The 21,793-nt window shown below is 39.1% G+C and overlaps 3 protein-coding genes across 4 annotated transcripts; 2 read left to right on the top strand and 1 right to left on the bottom strand.

Moving 5' to 3' along the window:
- Positions 1-6,859: 6,859 nt before the first annotated feature.
- rbis (ribosomal biogenesis factor) lies at positions 6,860-12,416 on the bottom strand. Of its 2 annotated transcripts, none has more exons than XM_079661552.1 (4): positions 12,288-12,416; positions 7,393-7,508; positions 7,180-7,296; positions 6,860-7,088 (listed from the first exon to the last, which is right to left on the bottom strand). In XM_079661552.1, exons 2-4 carry the CDS (start codon positions 7,501-7,503, stop codon positions 7,020-7,022), a joined length of 297 nt encoding a protein of 98 aa, XP_079517678.1. In that variant the 5' UTR covers positions 7,504-7,508; positions 12,288-12,416; the 3' UTR covers positions 6,860-7,019. The 2 variants fall into 2 exon arrangements, with proteins under 2 accessions (XP_079517678.1, XP_079517679.1); XM_079661553.1 differs by having other exon boundaries at positions 12,276-12,361.
- Positions 12,417-12,515: 99 nt separating this feature from the next.
- Positions 12,516-14,978, top strand: rad51b (RAD51 paralog B). The gene has a single exon (XM_079661551.1). It carries the CDS (start codon positions 12,522-12,524, stop codon positions 13,584-13,586), a length of 1,065 nt encoding a protein of 354 aa, XP_079517677.1. The 5' UTR covers positions 12,516-12,521; the 3' UTR covers positions 13,587-14,978.
- Positions 14,979-15,497: 519 nt separating this feature from the next.
- On the top strand, positions 15,498-21,419 carry LOC307026213 (carbonic anhydrase 1). Its single transcript, XM_079661421.1, has 7 exons — positions 15,498-15,656; positions 15,886-16,083; positions 17,802-17,920; positions 18,190-18,282; positions 18,393-18,455; positions 18,547-18,702; positions 19,820-21,419. Exons 1-7 carry the CDS (start codon positions 15,623-15,625, stop codon positions 19,937-19,939), a joined length of 783 nt encoding a protein of 260 aa, XP_079517547.1. The 5' UTR covers positions 15,498-15,622; the 3' UTR covers positions 19,940-21,419.
- The last annotated feature ends 374 nt before the right edge of the window (positions 21,420-21,793 follow it).

Genomic DNA, 21,793 nt, shown 5'->3' with positions numbered 1-21,793 from the left:
CAACAATGTCTAGCTGGGAACTCAGACATGCCTACGCCAACATGCAATATCATGAATTACGTGCTTGTTTTTTTCTAAAAAGGAAAATGTGGTGACATCAGATTTCTTTTAAACATCCTTTTCAAACAAATGCAAAAACTTTGTTTTCTAAAGCGCACTACAAATAAATCTGACGTTGAACATGACCCTGTTAATATCTCGCATCACAGGAACATTTTATAAAAAAATATTAACCTCCTGAAAACATTATCCAAATGTTGCTTCCAAAATGTTCTTCTTTGGTTATCATGTAACATCGAGGGAATGTTCTATAAAAGAACATCTTTAATGTGTTACCCCAACAACGTACAAAACACATCCTTAGAATGTTGGAGGCAAAACATTCCACCTTTGTTGACTTATCACATTAAAGGAACATTTTATAAAACACTTTCTGTCTTCTCAGGCCTCAATAACATTCTGAAAACATTTTCAGAATGTTGCTTGGAGAATGTTCTTTATTTGTTATCATGTAACATTGAGGGATCGTTTTATATAGAACATCTTTAATGTGTTACCCAACAACGTCCAAAACACATCCTTAGAATGTTGCAGGCAAAACGTTCCAACTTTGTTAACATATCACATGAAAGGCCTCAATAACATCCTCAAAACATCCTCTGAATGTTGCAGTTAAAACGTTATGTCTTAGTGAACCTTAAACCTTATAGGAACATTATTTGAACAAATAAACATCCTAAAAAGGTTATTTGAACATCAGATTAAAACGTTTCTTTAAAACCTTGTTAGAACCAATAGGTAACGTTTGCCAAAGTTGTGAGAACGATCCCCGCTTGCTGGGAAATTCTCCCTCACAAAAAAAGTCACATTTTAATTACTTGTTTTGAAGAAGCAGCTACCAGAAAATATTTCATTTTAGTCTGAGGAATTACTGGTTTAAGTTGCAGATCTGCAATTTGTATATGAATGGCATTATGAAGTTTGCATATGAGGACTTAGGATAAGGTATACTGGCAAATCACCAAGAACACACAGATGTATCTTCAAAAGGCTTCAGTTAAAGTAAAGATTCAATAACTTGTGAGTTTATGGGAGATATTGAAAGTAAGCCAGGGTTTTAATGATAGGCTGGTAGTAGGCATTTAGGTTAAGCCTAATGAAATTTAATTGAAGAGCGTGTTTTTTTTCCTAGTTTGGTGTGAAATCTGTTACCTAATTACATAGCGGATACATGTTTTAACTGTTAAAACAATGCAACTTAACATCTGAAAACTACCTCTTTAACCAATTAAAACTATTGAACACCTTGATGTATTCTAACCTGCAAAACAAAATCCAAGTTTGCATAGTTTTTAGGGTGACGTTACAACATCTGTCCTGGGAATACAGATGAGGAGGAACCAAAACTAAGAGCAGTGAGTTCTCGGCCAGCCAGAGGTGAGTTGTTTTATGGCTGTTGGCAGGAATGTTTTCCTGTATCTGTCCTTGTGACAGGGGAGCTGGAGCAGTCTGTTGGAGAAGGAGCTCTGCTTTAGCTGGTGGTGGAGAGGGTTGTCGTGGTTATCCATAAGTGTCCTCCTCTCCGCCACAGCATCAAAGCGTCCATTTTAACGCCGATGACTGAGCCAGCTTTCAGCATTAATGTGCCCTGTCCCTTGCCCCGATACATGGGCCGTATTATGCTCAATTCCATGTTCATATTTGTATTTTGTTTCTCTTCTGTGAAATGTTTACATGCTTTAATGTTCAAAAAGGTATTTATTTTTCTTATAGTGTCTGTGCTGCAGCACCTCTTTTCACCCTCTGTCTGAAACCAGAGCCCAATCTGCTCTGAGTGGTTTGCTGGCTGGCTCTGATAGTATTGGTCGGCTGTTTAGAAATGTCCCGCCCCTTAGCCTATCACATACAATCTTTTGGAGCTTTAGCCAATAAAAGCCTGAGTGTTACATCGTGAGGTCACTATGTCCCAGAAGTAAGCTAGGACTCCAGTTGATGAGTTTTGAGGCAGGGGGGAGTGTGATGACGGAAGTATACTTTAGGATGATAGCTTTTGCAGACCATTTGCATGCACAAAGATCTATATAACAAACAGGAAAGGGAAAACCCCAATAGCATAATTGGGCCCCTTTAAATAAACTAATACAATATATACATTTAAATAAAAAATGATCAACAAATTAAATACAATGATGGTTTATATCCCACTGCAAAGATCTAGCAGGCACTACAAATCCGTTTTTGTATTTTAAAGGAGAGAGCTAAATCAACTTTCCCTGCTGGCATGAAGAGAATGTTGAGTATTTTAATTTAGCTGGCAGTCAAATAGTGCAGAGCCCTCTTAATCAAGACATTTCATCCTTCTCACTTTGTTATGAACAACACATGTGAAATTATCACAGGCTCAATCAAAGCCATTCCACTACCAAGTGTTTGCTTTTCTAAGTCAATTTCAAATGTTAAAGGGATCAGGATAGGATCCTTGAAGCACTCCCATCCTTATCCTACTTGTTTCACAGACAAGTGAGAATCTCAGATATTTCACATATTACAATGCTAGTGCCATGATAGTGTCGTCCCATTAGTCAGCGATGTTGTTGGTGTTCCTGTGGAAAAGTACTACAGGGTTGTATTCTGACCTTAAAAAGGGACAGACTCTCGATCAACATGAGATCACACTGAGGGCACAGTAGCAGCCAAAAATCCTTTCCTTCAACATAGATATCTTTGAAGCAAAATATACCGATTCACATGAGGTAAGTCTACGAGGGTGAGAGCGTGAGGAGAATTTTTGGACATTACTCAACTGGACTCTCTTCCGAGCAGAAAACTTTAATCATAATTTGAGTCTTGACTGTCTCACTTGTTGGCAAAATGCCTTCATTTTAAAAACGGGATCTGTTTGTTTTACCAATGACAAATCAATGACAAAATGTTTCAGTGGAAATTATTTGAAATACACATTAACATAATTATTTTCAAGCTGATTTATTGCATTTTTCAGAGTGGCCTTTCAGAGTTTTTAATAGCCTTGTCACTTTTCACATTTCAACATGACAAATAATTTAATTTGAATGGTATTTTGACCTTTTGAATATCATAATTGCACAGGGCTTTAAATCAAAGGCAAGGGTTGCTTTGCTTGAATAACTCAACGTGTTCTCTTTTGACAAGACCAAGCCTTCAGAAAAAACCTTAACCCCTCTAAAGTATATTTAATTATGATATTGGAGCTGATCATGTGTTTCCTTGTTCATGTTTATTCAAAAAAGTTCAGAGTGTAATCAGCGCCAAGGCTTTAAAAACAAAAATGTGTCAGTGACAACTGCTGTGATCTCAAATGGCTATGGAAAGCAGATCTGCACACACACACACACACACACACATGCTTTTCTATCTCCTTTTTGCACAGACAAACTCAGCTATTCTTATTTCTGTCACAGGGAGAAGTGCAGGTGCTGTAACCTTTTGCTGCTAGTCCTGTCAGTGAAAACCCCAGCTGTGCGGTGGAAATGACATACTGCAAATCCTTCAGCTTCTTATTGGCATTCCGGTAGCCTAACCCTTCACTTTCTCTCTCACACACACACACCCACCCACCCACCCACACACACACACACACACACACACACACACACACACACACACACACACACACACACACACACACACACACACACACACGCACACGCGCACACGCACACGCACACACGCACACACGCACACGCACACACACACTTCCTCGCTTGTCACCATGCATATTGATAAGCCCTTCCCGAGCACCATCTTGTGGACATTTCCCACTCTGGTGGTTGTCTAAAATGTCCCTTTTGATTACATCCAATTATGTAACGGTCTAATAAAGTTCAATCAAAAGTGCCTGGGATTCTTTGATTCTCTCTCAAAGTGCAATTATAATTATGAATTGATTTCATTAAATCTGTCATTAAAAAAAGCTTTGTCTGTGTCTGTCTTTCCTTGGCTCAGTGAGACATCCTGAGCCAAGCCAATTCTATAAGTTTGAAGCAGTATTTCTTTATTTTTGAATGAGTAAAAGCGGCAAAAAATACTAAAAACTATTTGGCCGATGAACAAACAAACACACACTCACCCTCTGCTACAGATCCAGCTACCCCCTATATCGGATCTTGTAGGCTAGATTACATTCAGAATTCAATGTGTGCGTGCGCTGGCTGGATATCTGTCTCCCCAGGGTGTGGAGCTGTGCAACTCCACTGCCTGTGCTGTGGTGCAGCCATCTGGATCACAGTGGGGAGCACCTGACACCTTAACACTGCATCTGCTACACACTCCTCGCCAATCATTTCTAACTGAAACCCTTTTCATCTCTATGGGAAATAAATGGTTCTGCCCTAAAGGCTAATCTAATGCATTTCAGACCAAATCTCTTCGTATTTGTTGATTTTGTATGATGGTTTTTTTGGAACACTTTGAAGCTGGAAGCGGGTTGCTGCCCCTTTTCCAGCAGCATACCGTAGTTACACATTTATATCATTTGAGCTGCTCTAAAGGGGTAAATCATAGTAGGAAAAACCCTGTGAACACCCCCTCCAGCTTCATGCAGCGTTTTACCATCTGTTAGCTTATTGTTTTGGTTTTATGGGTTGCTTAGTTTAGTATTTGGTATTCACCCTTACCGCTGTCATCAGTGTTTTTAACATTAGATGGTAGCCGTACACAAGTTAGCGACTAGATTTGGTAAACATATTGGAGCTTTTACCACGTAAAAAGATAGATGAATTCCCCAATAGGCTGTAGAGACCAAAAACAGAGGAAAAATAAGTAAATATTGGACATATATTACTCAGGTGGACACAAACCCAACACAAAATGAGATAGTGTTGCTCCTTGACTGCTTATAGGCAACTGTTTGCTAACAAGATTATCATATTGACTTTAAAGTTGGGGTAGGTAAGTTTGAGAAACCGGCTCGAGATACACTTTTTGTTATATTCCATGGAATGCTCATAACATCCCGATAGCAATGAATAAGTGCTGTGGAAGCCGTAGTACTGTAAAAAGCACGACCAATCATTTTAGGCGGCCAGGCTAAAGTAACTGGATGGCCTACCTGCCTGTCAGCCTTCCATCTGTGCACAAACTTATCTCGTGCCCTCATTGGTAATGTGCACGTTCGTGTGTGTTGGAGGAGGGGCTCTGTAAGGAAGTGGCAAAAAAATTCCGGCCGTGTATTTTCAAATTCTAGCGCACTCGAGCTGGTTTCTCCAAAATTACCTACCCCACCTTTAAAACGTGACATTAATGTTACTGTTTAAAGCGTGTTTATGTTTCCCTCATGTGTTCAAAACGAAAAAATGCAAGTTTAAGCTTCTTTCAGTAAAACTACATCCACTAGAGAATATAATAGTTCCTCATTCAAGTCATTGCCACCTTGAAAATCTCCTTCTTAGCTTATTTATGTCAGTTTTTTTTTATTTAGCAGCCTCACCCCTGCTTTCACCTTGCTCCGGATTTATTGTCCAACTAACTCAGCCAGAGGTCAGTGTGGAGACAAGCAATCAGCTGGGCACTGGTACACACACGACCTCTGATGTCAAGTGTCTACAACAAGGTGCAGCAGCAGCAGCAGCATACTGATAACGGCCTGCTGCTCCTAAGTGGAGCCAAAAAATCTATATCTCATCTTCAGGTGCAGACCTAATAGAAATGACAGTGTGAAGGCTTGGAATGGAGCTTTGTAAATACCGGAGTGGACTACATTCAATATGATTTAGACCTCACAATCATCTCTAGAAATGAACATTAACCTTTTAAATGATGCTAGATGTATGAGATGCTTGTTGAAAGTCTTTTGTGAACTTCAACATACCATTTTGCATTAATTCCATGAGGGAAGAAATCCTTGAGGCAAACATGTTCATCATTATAAGCAGGAGTCACAATGAACTCCTTTGTGAATTAATTTACACTTAATTCAAGGCATGATTATAAAGTGTGAAAACCTTCAAATGCGTTGAGAAACCAAAATGAAAGGAGGGTGTTATCCTTTAGAAAATGTTCAGTTTTAAAAACCCTAATAAGTCGTTTTTGAAAGCAGGCAGAAACAAGATGAAGAGGAACAACGGACCCATATCAACAGTTTAGTTAAGCAAGTAGCGCTAGACAATTGGACAATTAATTTACTGTCATTCAACAGAAAAGCAATTACTTTGATTAATCCCATAATCATTTTAGCAATTGTTCAAGCAAACATTTGCTCCTAGTTATAAATTATATTTTGCAGAATACCATTTTGTTTTGGACTGTCGGTTATAATCAGAGGTGTAAAGTAACCAAGTACATTTACTCAAGTACAATTTAGATACTTGTACTTTACTTGAGTATTTCAATGCTTTGATAATTTGTATTTCTACTCCACTACAATGCAGAGGTAAATTGTGTACTTTTACTCCACTACATTTATGTAATTACTTTGCAGATTTGGATTAATTATATGAAATATAAACAACACTTTAATCAGACTTTAGTTACACCTGGAGTCAATTCTAAATCTGCAAAATTACTACTTTTACTTTTGGTACTTTAAGTATATTTTGATGCCAATACTTCTGTACTTTTACTTGAATAACATTGAACGCAGGACTTTTACTTGTAACAATGTATTCCTAACCTCTGGTATACTTCTACTTTAAGTGCAGGATCTGAGTACCCACCTCTGGTTATAATTAAAGTGGGAATAGAAAAATAGAAGAAATAAATGAATCAAAGTATAAATCAGAAGATTAATGGAAAACATTCTACACAAGAGAATATTAACCAATACAAATAAAAATCTCCTTCCAGTTCCAAAAACAATATTACTATTGACAGAAGACAAGTCTTTCAGTTTCTTTGCATTTAATAGAATGTTTAAAATACACACATGCAATAAACCATAGCTGTTTTTAATTTTTAACACATTTACAGTCCTGATTTTGACATTTCATACAACATGACATGTGTTTGCCTGAGGCTTATGGCAGTCCATCTTTCATGTTCCATTATAGCTGAGAGAAGAGTTGAGCGGCACTATCGATGTTTACAGACTCCTTCGGTGGCTCTTTGACAACCTAAAAGGAACAATAAAAAGTTGCATTATTTATATCATTAGGACTAAAATGCTGGAGGATCAAAATACGTTTTTTAAATATCCACCCCTACCTGTGTTAGTTTCTTCTTTTCGGGAGCGACAGACTTTGAAATGCTCGTGACATCCCTCTGGACTTCTGTGAAGACCTTATTGAGGCTCTCTACCTTCTCCTTTTTCAATATAGTGATCTGTGAAGCCACAAATCAAAGTATGCAGGTGACACCATGTACAAAAGAGAGTACTAAATATATGCCAGAGAGAAAAGAAAAGTAAAGATATCTTACGTGTTTTAGCGTTGTGGTAACAGGCTTTGTTTTGTTCTTGTGCTTCGTGTGCTTGTTTGCCACTTGAAAGACGTTCTTCTGTTTTTTCCCCTTTGGTTTATTCTTCCCCATGTTGCCTGAGGAGAGAACACCAGTCAGCATGGATAGGCTCTAGGCAGACATTTCATTTATAAACCAGGGCATCTGTTTAATCCTGTTTTCTTTTATTATTATGTTCTGGTCTGTGTGCTCTGAAGTGGTAGTTTCTACATTTCTAAACAAGCGATAAGTCTTTTCTGTTTTCCAGTTGGTACATCCTCTATTTGTCCTCTAACGTCAATAGGAGGGAAGGGTTGGGGCGACTGGCATTTAACCAAATTAGATAACTTGTTCAATAAAAGAGACATCCTTTGTAAGCAATGTCAATGAATATGAGGTGTGGCACAGCTGAGGGCTGCTCAATTAATCATATTTTAATCGCGATTACGATTATGGCATGCAACGATTACGAAAACAAGGTAATCGAAATAAAACGATCCTTTTTTTATTATTACTTTTTTTTTTTTTTTTTTTTGAATTATACTTAAAGTTCAGGGTAATCAACTGTTAAAAACATACTGTTCAAATACTTTTTCTCCAATAAATGGATGTTTTCAAAGTCAATGAATAATCCCATTTAATAATCACAATTACAATTATTGACCCAAATAATCGAGATTATGATTTTTACCATAATCGAGCAGCCCTAGCACAGCTTCATCATCGGTCCACAGTTTTGTTGAACTGCTGTATTTGATTAACTTTATTTGTTTAGCCTATGGGCTCACCATGTTGCCTAATGTGTATAGTGAAAAGCAGTACAAATGTTTACATGAAAAATACAGCAGGGCATATAATGTATGTATACTAGGGATGTGCATCTCCATCACTGAGGCCGATGCGATGCGCATCTCGATACGTTGCCACGATACGATACATTAACGATACATTTGAAACACCAGGCGATGCGATACGATACGATTCACCCCTGTTGCGATACAGTTCGATACGATTTGATTCAACATTATGCGATTCGGGGCGATACGATGCGATTCAACACGATGCAAAAATAATGATACTTCAATATGGTACGACAGAGGATTTTTGTTTTATTCCTTATATGCAGCAAATCATACATTAACAAAAAAGTGCTTTACATATTTGGTACTGCACATCCCATCATGCCGTTTATTTTTTTACCTTTAAAAGCTCTCCAGAGTACAATTGTATAACACCTCACAGTTAAACAATGTAAGGATGCATTGCTCATGATTAACAATGTGCAAATAACAGCTACCATAGAGCAATGCCCATACAGCTGCCAGCCTGATGTGCTTAACACTCAGAGGCTAACACACCAGTGAGCAGAAAGCAGTGGTTTCTATCTGAACAATAAAGAAAACAAATAACCTTTCACAAACAGGTATTTCATAACTGCTTACAGTAAGGAAGACATTTAAATTATTATTGGCCGTCACAGGCTGCTGTAAGCTAAACACCTCTCTCTGACAGAACACCTCACTGAATGATTTAACTCATACGTCTCACTTTCAGGTTTCTCTTTTCAGCCGCAGACCCCACGTCGCCTCTTTATGTGCGTCGCTAAGTTCCTCGTACTACTTGTGTACTTTAAAGCGGCTCGGCATCGTTAACAATTTGCGAGTGATTTTTCAAGTTGACCGTCTGTAGTAATAGTGCCGCGCACATATACCATCAGGACGTTACTGATGGGGTGCGGCTGCGGAGTGATACTGTGTGTATGCAAGTCCGCATCTAGGACGGATCTATGTATCATGGCTGTAGACCTGTTAAGTAATAAAGATACCTCATACAAAGGTCTACGGATACCTTATTACTCTCCATGACCTGCGCTCAACTATATAGCATAAATGACTATTACACCGTCTTTCTTGAACAATCCGAAGTGTTGCCAAACGTTTGATTTGTAGGTATTTTTCGCTGCGCTGTGTTTCTCTTTCTCCTCAACTTCCGTGTGTGTTGATAACTGAGACTCTCGTTCTCCGTAGTGGCGAAGCAAATATCAAAGATCGTCTCTGCTGAACGTTGACAAGATAAGGGGATTTTATATGAATGAATCGTTTTTTTACCGATGCAAAGGCGCTACGCAATCGATGCATCGCGAGTTCAACCCAAACTGTAGCCGATGTGCACTCTTTCAACCGGTGCACTCGCATCTTGAACGTTTATGCCGGTGCACCGATGCGAATCGGTGAATCTTAACATCTCTAATGTATACACTGAAAAAACTGAAACGTTGACTTCAACTTAATGCATTATTTCAACAAATTTCACATGCAATAACATAAAGTTGAACCTATTTTTTTTTGTTGCTTTTAATAGACCCTCCAGAAAAATGCGATTCTGCGATCGCAGAATTTACCGCATAATCAGCAGATTTTTAAAAGGCCGCATAATCCCCGCATTTTTCCACACAAAGTTGAAAAAAAAAAAGTTAACTCGTCTTGACGTGACGTCATCAGCTCGCGCATCACAGAATGTAAACAACACTGTATAGAGTGAACGTGTGGAGCTCACACGATAGAGAAAACACCAAGATGAAAAAATCTAATCCATCTCATTTACCAACGAACATTTCTACTAAAGACCGGGCAAAAAGTGGGGGGAAACTATTCTGCACCCCGTGCAACTGTGTGTTGGAGTATAAGAGAAAATCGACGGTGACGACCCACTTTGATTCATTCAAACATTCGAAAATGCTTTCTGCTGCTGCGGACAAGAAAGCCAAACAACGCACGTTCACCGAGGCATCAACCTCCAAAACCCTTTCGAGGCCTACAAGAAATGAAGTGAGTAGCCTACAAGATTGAAGCTGGTCAGATAACGAACGAGTAAATGAAAACAGAATGAGGCGGAGAAGTGTGTGTGTGTGGGGGGGGGGGGGGGGGGTGAGATTAAAATAGCCCAATTGCTTTTACAATAAATAAACATTGAATGTGTTTAATTGAATAGTAAAGGGGTTTAACGTTAGTGGCAGGTTGTGTGTGAGAGAGAATAAATAAGACAGCCCAATATTTTAAAAAATTGTTATTCTTTTCCCCCGCATATTTAGCATATTTCGCAACTTTCCGCATATTTCACAACTTCCCGCAATTTCACCGCATAAAAACGCATAAAAACTCTGCATGTTTAATCGCATAATCAAGGATTTTAGCCCGCATAATCAAGGAATTTAACCCGCATAATCAAGGATTTTAGCCCGCATAATCAAGGAATTTAACCCGCATAATCAAGGATTTTAGCCTGCATAATCAAGGAATTTAACCCGCATAATCAAGGATTTTTGCCCGCGTTTTTCTGGAGGGTCTATTTTAACTAACAGTTATGTGAAACTGTTGAAATAATACATTTAATTAAAGACCACGTTTCAGTTTTTTCAGTGTACAAGGTTGAGTGAGAGGGTTACAAAAACACGCTCATCATACCTAGCTTTCTACTGCAGTCTTTCTATTATACCAAAATACAACAAAACATGAGTGTTGAATGTGGTGGATGTTCTGCTTTGTATAATGAGTTGACGTAGGCAGCTGCACTTGTTAACATCTTGTCACAATTAGCTTTAGAATTAAATTAAAACAAAAGTAATATCAAGGTGAAATTACATGAAAGCAACACGGTTAGAACAGAGCCTTGAGGCGCTAAAGGAACGGTGAGACAAGTTGGAGGATAGAGGAGCGAAGAGGCACTGAAATCCACACATTTCAAAGGGTTGGTGAGTCATTACACTTGAAAAGGATCAAGAGGTTGAAGTAATGTTTAATAACCCTTATTGAATTATTCTGATTAAAGCGGACTTCCTTGCAATTTCATGCACATATCATCTACTTTCTCCAAGAGGTTGCACCATAAACAAAACAGACCCTCTTCCCAGTTTTCTGACTGGCAGAATTTGATAATAAACTTAATAAAGTAATTTTTACATCTAAAAATGTGTTCTTCTAAAATCTTATACTTAAGTATAATTTAGTGTTACTTTTACTTTACTAAAGCATTTGATGTTACTCTATTCTTCTTAATTTTGGAAGGCTATATTGTACTTTTTACTCACATATATTCGACAACAAGAGTTCATATTATTGTGGTAACTTTAAAGATTCAGATTAGTAAAACAAATTAACTAATAAATGATGATGTGTTGTTATGGATTAAGCATCCTGCAGTATATAAACTAGTTAAAGCTCCACCAGCTGCAACAATAGTGAAGTTTACACAGGAATGCATGCATCCCTAAATATAATCCGGGTTACATAACTGTATTACCTCTGAAAAGATCAATTCTGTACAGGAAGTTATTTACTTTTGCACCTTAAATGCAGGATGTCTCACTTGTATTTTTTTTACACGGGGGACACTAATGTAGGGTAATTTACCAGAGGTGGAAGATGTACTCAGATATTGTACTTACATATAAGTATAATTACTACTACAGAGTGCTTCTTTAACAACTGTTCACTGGTAAATGCTAATAGACAACCCGACAGTAATTCAACAAATACTGAACTGTGTATCCCTGCCTCCTATTTATCTACTACGGTCATTTTGGTCTATAGTTGTGCACTGAAATATCACACACGTAGCATACGTGTTGGAGAAACATTTAAATCCATTTTAAACGGTATCTGTCCTTCTGTATAAACATGACGTGAACTAGGATACGGTTCCAATAGTGTTAACAACACCAGCTTGCTGTCTTGTTAAATAGATCAGGAATGCTATGTCGATTGTTATCGAAGTTGAGTAATTTTACTAAACGGCATCTTTTTTAACAAAAGGATTCGAAAACTGTGCGTACATAGCTAAACGATATAACATTAACAATTAAATACTTGCAAACAGACCGTGTTTCAGTCGATGTTGGTTAATGTTGATAGCCTCATGTGCCGTGCCGTGCTCGCGACTAAAACAAACGTGCCTTCTCTGCTACGTCATCAGCGTGCGACGAGTGTTGACAATCACTTTAGTCGAAGAAGAAGAAGAAGAAGAAGAAGAAGATTACAGGCACTGTTTTAATGTATTTTAATGTGTGGCCGTCTTTAAAAAGTCTACAATTGAAAATGTGAAAAGAAGACAACATGGCGACTAGAATGCTGAAGCGAACCGGCCTTTCAAACGATGTATGTGAGCAACTTAAACGGCATCACATAGAAAGTTGTAAGGATCTGTTGTCGCTGACTCCTTTAGAAGTGATGCACGTTGCATGCCTGAGCTACCAAAAAGCTATTGAGCTGCTGCAGTCAGTGAGCAAAGCTGTTGCACCGCCAGTAACCACGGCTCTGGAGCTGTGCAAAAAACAGGCCTGTTTCTCCACCTCCTTGCCTGCTTTGGACACACTTCTGAGAGGGGGCCTTCCCTGTGGGACCATCACTGAGGTGACAGGGCCCTCAGGCTGTGGGAAAACTCAGATATGTTTAATGCTGAGTGTTTTGGCCACCATGCCAAAGAGTGAGGGTGGCCTGGACAGCGGTGTGATCTACATCGACACAGAATCCGCTTTCTCTGCTGTGAGGCTGGTGGAGATCGCACAGAGCCGGTTCCCAGACTACTTCAACTGCAGGGAGAGAGTCCTAAACATGGCTGGGCGAGTGCTTCTCTGCAGGGATCTCACCTGTCAAGATGTCCTCAACAGACTAGATACGCTAGAAGAGGACATCATCTCATCAGGAGCAGGTCTCATCATCCTGGACTCTGTGGCCTCAGTGGTGAGAAAGGAGTTTGACACGACGTTGCCAGGTAACCTGATGCATCGCAGCGACCTGCTGGGTCACGAGGCCTCCACTCTGAAATACCTGGCACACCAGTTCAACTTACCGGTTGTTCTCACCAACCAGATCACAACTCATTTAGGGGGTCATGGATCTGAGGATGCTGGGTTTGTGACAGCGGCTCTGGGTAACACCTGGAGCCACAGCGTCAACACACGTCTTATTCTCCAGTATGTGGACTCACACCAGAGACAGATTCTGATAGCCAAGTCACCTGTGGCTCCATTTGCGGTGCTGAACTACACCATTGAGAAGCAGGGAATCTGTTTGGATGGAGACGACAGTCAGGAGACCTTGTATGAGGGCACAGATCCTGGACTACAGCCAATCAGGGTGCAGACTGGATTCACTTATAACCTTACCCAGCCTATGTGACCAAACACTGTGACCCATGTCATGTGTATGTGTCTGTGTCTGCAAATGGTTTGTTATTGTTTTATGGAGAGGCTAATAGAAAAACATTTGTATTTGAATAAACCCAAAACAAGATTTCACAGAGTGCAGAAAGTTATTTACATAAAACATATTTCTTTATGCAGGAAACTGCCTACTGGAAATAAATCTTCATATGACTTTCACGAACAATAGAACATGCACTATATTTGTAAACAATGAAAGATCACACAAATGTTTGTTTTTTTAAATATGTATTTGTTTGTATTTCTTTATGTTTCTCCCACCGCAAGTAATCACCAATGTCCAATTTCCCCGCTATAGGTTTGCAAGGCTTCCATCCTTCTCATAGAAAATAATAAATGTATTTATTTCTGAAAAAAACTACATGCATAGTTATTTTAGCCATTTGCAAAATATTGGTCTGTTTTCATTTTTCCAGCTGTTTTCTATTTTATAAAAAAAATACAAGCTTAACATTTTATTTATTTTTTATTGATAGTTGCCAAGCCTTAAATTATTACCGGAATAATTCACTGGATAAAACAGAATACAATGAACGTGATCTAACAGTTTAAAAGTCATCTCTTGAGATATTACAACAACGTGACATTTGTTACACTATTAAATAAAAAAAAATGTGTTGCAATATTGACTTAATTGAATAAAGGTTTCATTATGATTTAAATGAAAAAGAAAATAACTCAACAAAACAACATTGCATTCTCATTTACCAACAGCAGGTGGCACCGTAATACCATATGAGCTTTTCACAACAGCCTGTATGATTTTCTGAAAAACTGAGCAATCATCAGTGAGCTGCACTGGCCACTAGGATGCTGTTACTGGGGATTCTGGAGAGAGACCTGAAGTTTGAGGCCTAATTGTCTAAAAGGGTGACAATAAATTATTTCTTGAGTATTTATTTTCTCAAACTTTTCATGCACATTTAGTCGTGATATCAGCATAGGCTATATGTAACTAATTGGTGTTTATAATGTGTCAGTCAATTCTTTATCACTAAACACTGAGTTGGCCTTGTGTATTCTAACTGATGCAACACCGTCACTGATAAACAAATCATCGACAGGAGGCGCCTAGTTCTCTTATCTTGTCTTGCAAGAAGCGGACAGATATCTCTCGTGTTCTAACTGAAGGTTCTTTTTCAAATTAGTTTTGTGTTTTTCATTAAACGTGTGTATGAATTGCCAATATAGCCTACTAGAGAATAATAATTCAAGTTATTGTTTGTATTAGTTTGGAGATCCAACCGAATTACTACATACCCTTACGCAAAACCTTTTTTTCGGATAAAAATGTGTTGAAGCCAATGTTACATTTTATAATTCACATATAATAAAAGTGCTATTAATAGTTTTATATTGATTTATTATTCCCTTGGCACTCCAACAAGTAACGATGGTACGTTTTTAGCTTTGTAGTAACTGTGTATATCACTATTTGAAGCCCTTGGTCTTTCACTTTTCAGTTTTTGCAATGCAGGTTTTCCATAGCATGCACTTTCTGTTTCAAGGTGACATACTGTAGGTTGCATGCTGCTGCGTAATTCCGTTACTTCTTGACATGACATGTAGGCTAAGTTAAATTAGATGAGAGGTTAGAATGCGGTCATGCTCGAGGAATACTATCCAACCCATTAGACTGTCGCTTGTAAATGAAGACTTTATCACCACTCTGAGACAGAAAGATAGAGAGAGAGAGAGAGAGAGAGAGAGAGAGAGAGAGAGAGAGCGAGAGAGAGAGAGAGAGAGAGAGAGAGAGAAAGAGAGAGAGAGAAAGAGAGAAAGAGACATTGATCCACAGTGTTGCGCCATGGCGGCGCATCTAAACTCCTCCCGGTCATTGCGCGGACATCATGTGGCTAACACCAGCCCGACACTCACCGCTCGCAGGGGACCCTATATAAGCCGTGCAGCTGTCAGGTGGAGGACACTGACTGCTCTGTGCTCAGGGACGACTTGCTTTAGGGAATAACACAGCTCATCCAAACTCTAACAATGGCTCATGCATGGGGATACGCTGCGAACAACGGTGAGGCACTAATTGCAAGCTATAATGATGGGGTGACATTATTGAGAGAAATTATAAAACCTGCAAATCTATGAATTAATTGAAGAATGTGATCACTGCAGATATTTTTTATTCTGCACAGTGTTCACGTTGTTTTCATCATTGCGCATCCCCAGACGCGCAATTTCTTTAATTAAAATCCCATTGAAATATCTCTATAATCACACTTTTGTTATAATTTTATTTTCAGGACCCGACAAATGGGTTTCAAACTTCCCTATTGCCGATGGACCCCGTCAGTCTCCCATTGACATCCTACCTGGTGGAGCATCATACGACTCCGGGCTGAAGCCCCTCAGCCTGAAGTACGACCCCTCCAACTGCCTTGAAATCCTCAACAACGGACATTCCTTCCAAGTGACCTTCGCAGATGACAGCGATAGCTCAAGTTAGTGTGACATTAATATTTGATGAATACAGACGCTCGTTGGAGACGTGATATCACCGCTCAAGAATCTAATTTAAAAATGGCATTACAATATATCCTCTATAGCCTGCCCTGGAGAAAGACAAAATGTCCCTATATTTCGACAAACATATTGCAATGTTTGAAAATGAAATAGAGGAGCTATACTAATATTGTTTTGCAAACAAAGGCAATCAATCAAAAATGTCCTCATGATGATACGCCATACGGGATGCAGCAACCTGCAAATGCGGCATTCAGGCGTTATGCGTCCTGTCCGTTAACAGAAGCTCTCACAGTGTGCACAATTGAACTGCATGTTAATAGAATGTTAACATTTATTTTTGATGCATGAGTAATGCGCCCCAGTTTCCATTAGCGCTTACAGGTTGTTTATTTTAATATAGGGATGAAACAAACGGACATACATTTATATTTAGTTGTATTAGATTGTATTTCTTTTTTGTTTTTTAACTGTTTTAATTGGATTGAATTAGTTGAAGGGTGTTCCATTCAGCCGAGCACAAAGAATGCATACTAATTGAATTGGTAATGTAACACCGCAGTAAACCTTTCCCACGCAAAATTATTTCAGCTGCTAGTGAGGTCAAAAGCGCAAAAATCGAAATTACTCTCCAAATAAACGCCGGTATGGTTCAATTTTAGTGCACCAAATGTGCATGGGATTGAGTAACCAGATGAATGACGCTTGATTTTTTCCCAAAACTATAATTTAAAATTGAGATTGCATGTTCCTCTATTTTTATTTCATTGCATTTCCATTTATATAACGTTTTATTTCAGAAAGAGACAAATAATAGGGTTTAGGATTTGGATTGGTTGTTATTTGGGTGACCTGATAGAGAACAAAGAAGAGCATGGTTGCATAACCAACACAACGGATTATTTCGTGTGAACACTTATCAAAAACAAAAAAACATACACTGCTAAAATCATGAGCTTCTTTATTCTTTCTTACATTTTGCTGCACTTATTTTCCATCATGCCCTTCTAAATAAAGCACATCATCATACATCATTTCATAGATAGATCATGTGCACAGTGGAAAACATGAATATCAGTCTTTATTTGTATTGTTGTGGAAATCCCTTTCAGTCCTGCACACCATTACTTCTTGAGATCAGTAAAGTGTTTTCTTATCATTTGAGGCTGACTACTGAGACACAAATATTCTGAGCCAGTTTTCTGTTAGTGACTCAGTATTTGGTAACAATGCACCAGAAATAGCACACGTTGTTTCTGTATCTGCTACAGTGTCACTACATTGTAAAAATATGGATTATGCATAACATTGGAAGGATGTTTGATGTTAACAATACCTGGACATCATTTAGGACATAATGTACCCCTTCAATTTGATCTTATGCAACAGGAAGTCAGTCTGCCTCCAAGATATAGGATGTGTGTGTGTGTGTGTGTGTGTGTGTGTGTGTGTGTGTGTGTGTGTGTGTGTGTGTGTGTGTGTGTGTGTGTGTGTGTGTGTGTGTGTGTGTGTGTGTGTGTGTGTGTGTGTGTGTGTGTGTGTGTGTGTGTGTGTGTGTGTGTACTTTTTTCCTTCAACGTTTAAAACTTGGATGTATCACTGTATTGTTTTTTAAGACCGTCTCATTTTGGCCAATTACAGCCCTATCCACGTTAAGTATGGGATTAACTGAGGGAGATGTTTTTTTATTCTGCAGCTCTGAAAGAAGGACCCATCTCAGGGGTGTACAGGCTCAAGCAGTTTCATTTCCACTGGGGAGCGTCTGATGACAAAGGCTCTGAACATACCGTGGCTGGGACCAAGTATCCTGCTGAGGTACGGTTGCTCTGAGCCATTATGGTGACCATTATACTCAGAACGCAGTAGTATCTGACAAATTGGGGTTGACATTCAATATTAAAGAAACCATTTTCTGTCCCTTTATGTTTGCCAGTAAACAACTTAGTTAGCATTTTCTTTTTGCTTGTTATCTGTCGTTTTCGCCTTAACTCAACCATTAAAGCTATTTAACCCCAGGGATGTTTGTATTTGACTTCAATCTGTGAGGAAATTACATTATTTTGATCTATTTCTTTTATTTTTAGCTCCATTTGGTGCACTGGAACACCAAATACCCAAGCTTCGGTGAGGCTGCAAGCAAGCCTGATGGGCTCGCTGTTGTTGGAGTATTCCTGAAGGTCGGTAATAACGCTTAAAGTATGTCAGTATTACTGTAGTCAGCAACTTTTCCTGTACTACTACTGGTAATAATGATCACTATAGTAACATGATATTGTTGTTTTTTCAGATCGGTGATGCAAATGCCAGTCTCCAGAAGGTTCTCGACGCCTTCAATGACATCAGGGCCAAAGTATGTTTCCATAAAGAACATAATGCATTAGCAATTCATGATTTAAAATGAGGTTTTCCACTAGCCTGGTTTTTTTCTTTATTGATTTCAGGGCAAGCAGACCTCTTTCGCTGACTTCGACCCTTCTACCTTGCTGCCTGGTTGTCTTGACTACTGGACATATGACGGCTCCCTGACCACACCCCCCCTGCTGGAGAGCGTTACCTGGATTGTCTGCAAAGAGCCAATCAGTGTCAGCTGTGAGCAGGTATGGCTAGCTCACAGAGGCCATTCAGCGGTAGCACAAGCATTGGCTGTGTGCCCACGGTCTAGAATAGCAAATCCTCTCTTCCATTAAGATGGAAATCAAGGACCTAATTGTTCAGATTAGCTAAGTGGCTTAAACGAAAAGAAGAACCTCTGTTAAGGGAGGAAAGGCAATACAGGCAGCTATTTCACCTTTCATATGGATAACAAGTCGCAAATGAGAGTTCACACATATGCTGGTGCATTACCACAGCATTTCTTTTTTTGTAGGTAATCAACAGGAAATATTGTCCCCGCACATGCATTTTGCACTTTAGATAAATATACTTAGTCTTAGTCAGTGGGTGATTCTATATATAACTACACATCATACCTGCATTTGCCAAGTGTTTACTTCTAAAATTACCCACAATCCTACCACTGAAATAGAGATTTTCCTTCCAACCAAGCATTCATCCAAACTAACAGCCCCTCCAGGAAGGTTTGTCCTTGTGATTGGAGTCTTTAGGCCATGTTAGAATAAACACTGCTTGCTCAAATGTTTATTTCATGGAGGCGAGAAGGTGTCTCAAGGGTAAAAATGTGAGACGTGTTGACATAACCTTTAGACTTGGTGCTATTTAAGTCGGTCAAGCGGATAATGATAACACAAGTTGTTGATATAAAGTAACACATATACAATTCATAAATGGTTTCAGGTAATGCACAATTAGCTTAACTATTTTGTCCCAGTAGAGAATAGTTATCCAATGTGTACATTATACTCATGTGGCTGAAGAGTTAATGATAAATCATTTGACACTGTGCTGTAACGGTTGACTCTTGTTTCCAGTCTGACTTAAATAGTTTGACAAAAAATGTGTCTAATTGTTTATGGTAAGCCAACAGACTGCTAGCTGTAGCTTTATACTACTGTACAGACATACATGGTATCAATCTTCTCATATACTGTACCTTACAGTAAGAAAGCAACTATTTCCCATAATGCTTCAACAGTACAGCTGCTAGTACACGACTCTGAATAGAAGTCAGTGACTCGGCACGCAGTGAGACTAGTTTGCCTAGTGACACAGGAGGTCATCAGCAATGACTAACGCAAGTCTTCTCCTTTTTCACAGATGGCCAAATTCCGCAGCCTGCTCTTCTCTGCTGAGGGTGAGCCCGAGTGCTGCATGGTGGACAACTACCGCCCTCCCCAGCCTCTCAAGGGTCGCCCTGTCCGTGCTTCCTTCCAGTAATACCCCTTCCCCCCCTTTTTACCCTTTCTGCCCTGTTGCTCTCTCCCTTCCCCCTCCCTTTAGTCAGAGTTACCTCTTTTGCAGTGCGCCACAAAGCACACATGTCTCTCTCTGTCCAATTTTTTAAAAATAAATGAAATTCCTGTGGCCCATTGCTTTTTCACGTTGGGCGCTCTAGCTTTGAGATGAAGCCCTTGCCATATTTGGATCTTTGTTTTTTAATGTATGTAATGAGCCAGCACAGATTCCCTGTCATAATTCATTTTAAAAGACAAGCACTTCACGATGGCTACGGCACGTTTACCAGGATTCAGCATCTGGTGCCAATGTTTTCAGAGACATAACACTAGTGTGTGTGGGTCTTCCTTTTGTCAACAAACAAAGCAAGGATATGGATTTGAGTTTAATAATCTATATAGTGCTTTCGAACCACAATGCAGTAGACAGCACATGATAGGGGGGAGGGATAAATCTACATCACCATCTGTGAGGAGGGTAAGGTGCAGATCAAAGACGCAGACACATACACTCCTGCTGCCAGTCTGGCAGTAATCTCTGACCGACTGCCAGCCTCTGCATCCCTGCAGCTTAATGAAAAGCTGCAGCCGCCTCCATCACAACCGATTGAATCAGAAAATCCCCCCCTGGCACACACACACACACAAACACACAACGTGGCACGCACGGTCTCATCCAGACATGATGCCTATAGGCACTGACCTGCTTATTGATTTGAACATAGTGTAAAGCAACAAAGGACATGAGGACAGTCTTTTGCTAAGAGCTAGTTACAGAACATCATAGCAATTGTTCAGTTTTTACAGCCTAATCTACAAATCTGTCTTGTGTTTGCCATCATGTGTTGTGTGGATTCTGTATTTTTCATTAAGCCTGACAACTTATGCAAAATAAGTCTTAACTTAGTCCTAAATTGTGTTTTTGTAACCAAAAGCCGATCTGTGTTGTTGATGCCCAGATAGTATAGCAATACAGAGGATTGTTTCTGTTTTAAAAAAAAATTAAATGTAATGTGTGAATTCTTTTCATGTGTTTTTTTTAAACCCCAATGTGTCGAGTGCTAATGCTTAAAACGCACAGTTGCCCTTGTGGGCGAAGCCATAGTGGCCAATGCACAAAGCCAAGGAATAAATTACCCTGCCAAGGAAGACAAGGAAGAAAAGAACCTGCCAACAGATCAGATTATAGTGTCAGCCTGGTGTCAGGCCCTGTATAGGAGAATAATTAACAAAAGACCATGACAGGTCCTGAAAACGTCTGGTCCTATACCCCGGTAAGCATATCTGAAACTATAAAGAAGTTTGATGAAAATGATGTGAAATAAAGATTGTAATTAACATAAAACATAAATGCGCCTTATGCCAAATCAATGTTAGGGCCATCCCATGAGTATGTGCTGTTGTCATTCTATTTTGGAAGTGGACGTTTTACTAGTTCAATAAAGTATTTTTGTGACTAAGAATCAAGTGTTTTCTTTCTTGAAATCAGTTATGATTATCAGACGTACAAGTCTTCTTTGGGATGTCAAACTGTCAGCTGTTTGTGAAAATTCCTCTTAGTGACTCAATTTGTAACTGTCAACACCTGAAACCTAACAGTATTAGAATTACACAATCCCATAATTCATGCTGTCAACATTTAGTGTGTAAAATTCCTTTATGTATCCAATATTTACATATTTTCAACTAATCTGCACCAGTTTTCAGATGAATAATTTCAAAATGGAAAACTCCAACTTCCTTCTCAGAAGAAGAAGTCTTGAGCCAGGTATTTGCTGCTTACATTAGAACCATAGGGATATAGTTTAGTTGCCATCATAGGAAACCCATACATTTA

This window comes from Notothenia rossii (assembly GCF_949606895.1).
Source record: "Notothenia rossii genome assembly, chromosome: 12".
NCBI classification, from domain to species: Eukaryota; Metazoa; Chordata; class Actinopteri; order Perciformes; family Nototheniidae; genus Notothenia; species Notothenia rossii.
The sequence above is the reverse complement of the archived record's forward strand: the minus strand, read 5'-3'. Positions and strand labels throughout refer to the sequence as shown.

Bases quoted from the DNA above. Each gene is read 5' to 3' on its own strand.
- rbis (XM_079661552.1), bottom strand. From the start codon at position 7,503: ATGGGGAAGAATAAACCAAAGGGGAAAAAACAGAAGAACGTCTTTCAA. The intron at 7,297-7,392 runs GTAAGATATCTT...GTGGCTTCACAG, and splicing joins TTACCACAACGCTAAAACAC to ATCACTATATTGAAAAAGGA. The intron at 7,089-7,179 runs GTAGGGGTGGAT...TGTTCCTTTTAG, and splicing joins AAAAGAAGAAACTAACACAG to GTTGTCAAAGAGCCACCGAA.
- rad51b (XM_079661551.1), top strand. From the start codon at position 12,522: ATGGCGACTAGAATGCTGAAGCGAACCGGCCTTTCAAACGATGTATGT.
- LOC307026213 (XM_079661421.1), top strand. From the start codon at position 15,623: ATGGCTCATGCATGGGGATACGCTGCGAACAACG. The intron at 15,657-15,885 runs GTGAGGCACTAA...TTTTATTTTCAG, and splicing joins GGGATACGCTGCGAACAACG to GACCCGACAAATGGGTTTCA. The intron at 18,703-19,819 runs GTATGGCTAGCT...CCTTTTTCACAG, and splicing joins TCAGTGTCAGCTGTGAGCAG to ATGGCCAAATTCCGCAGCCT.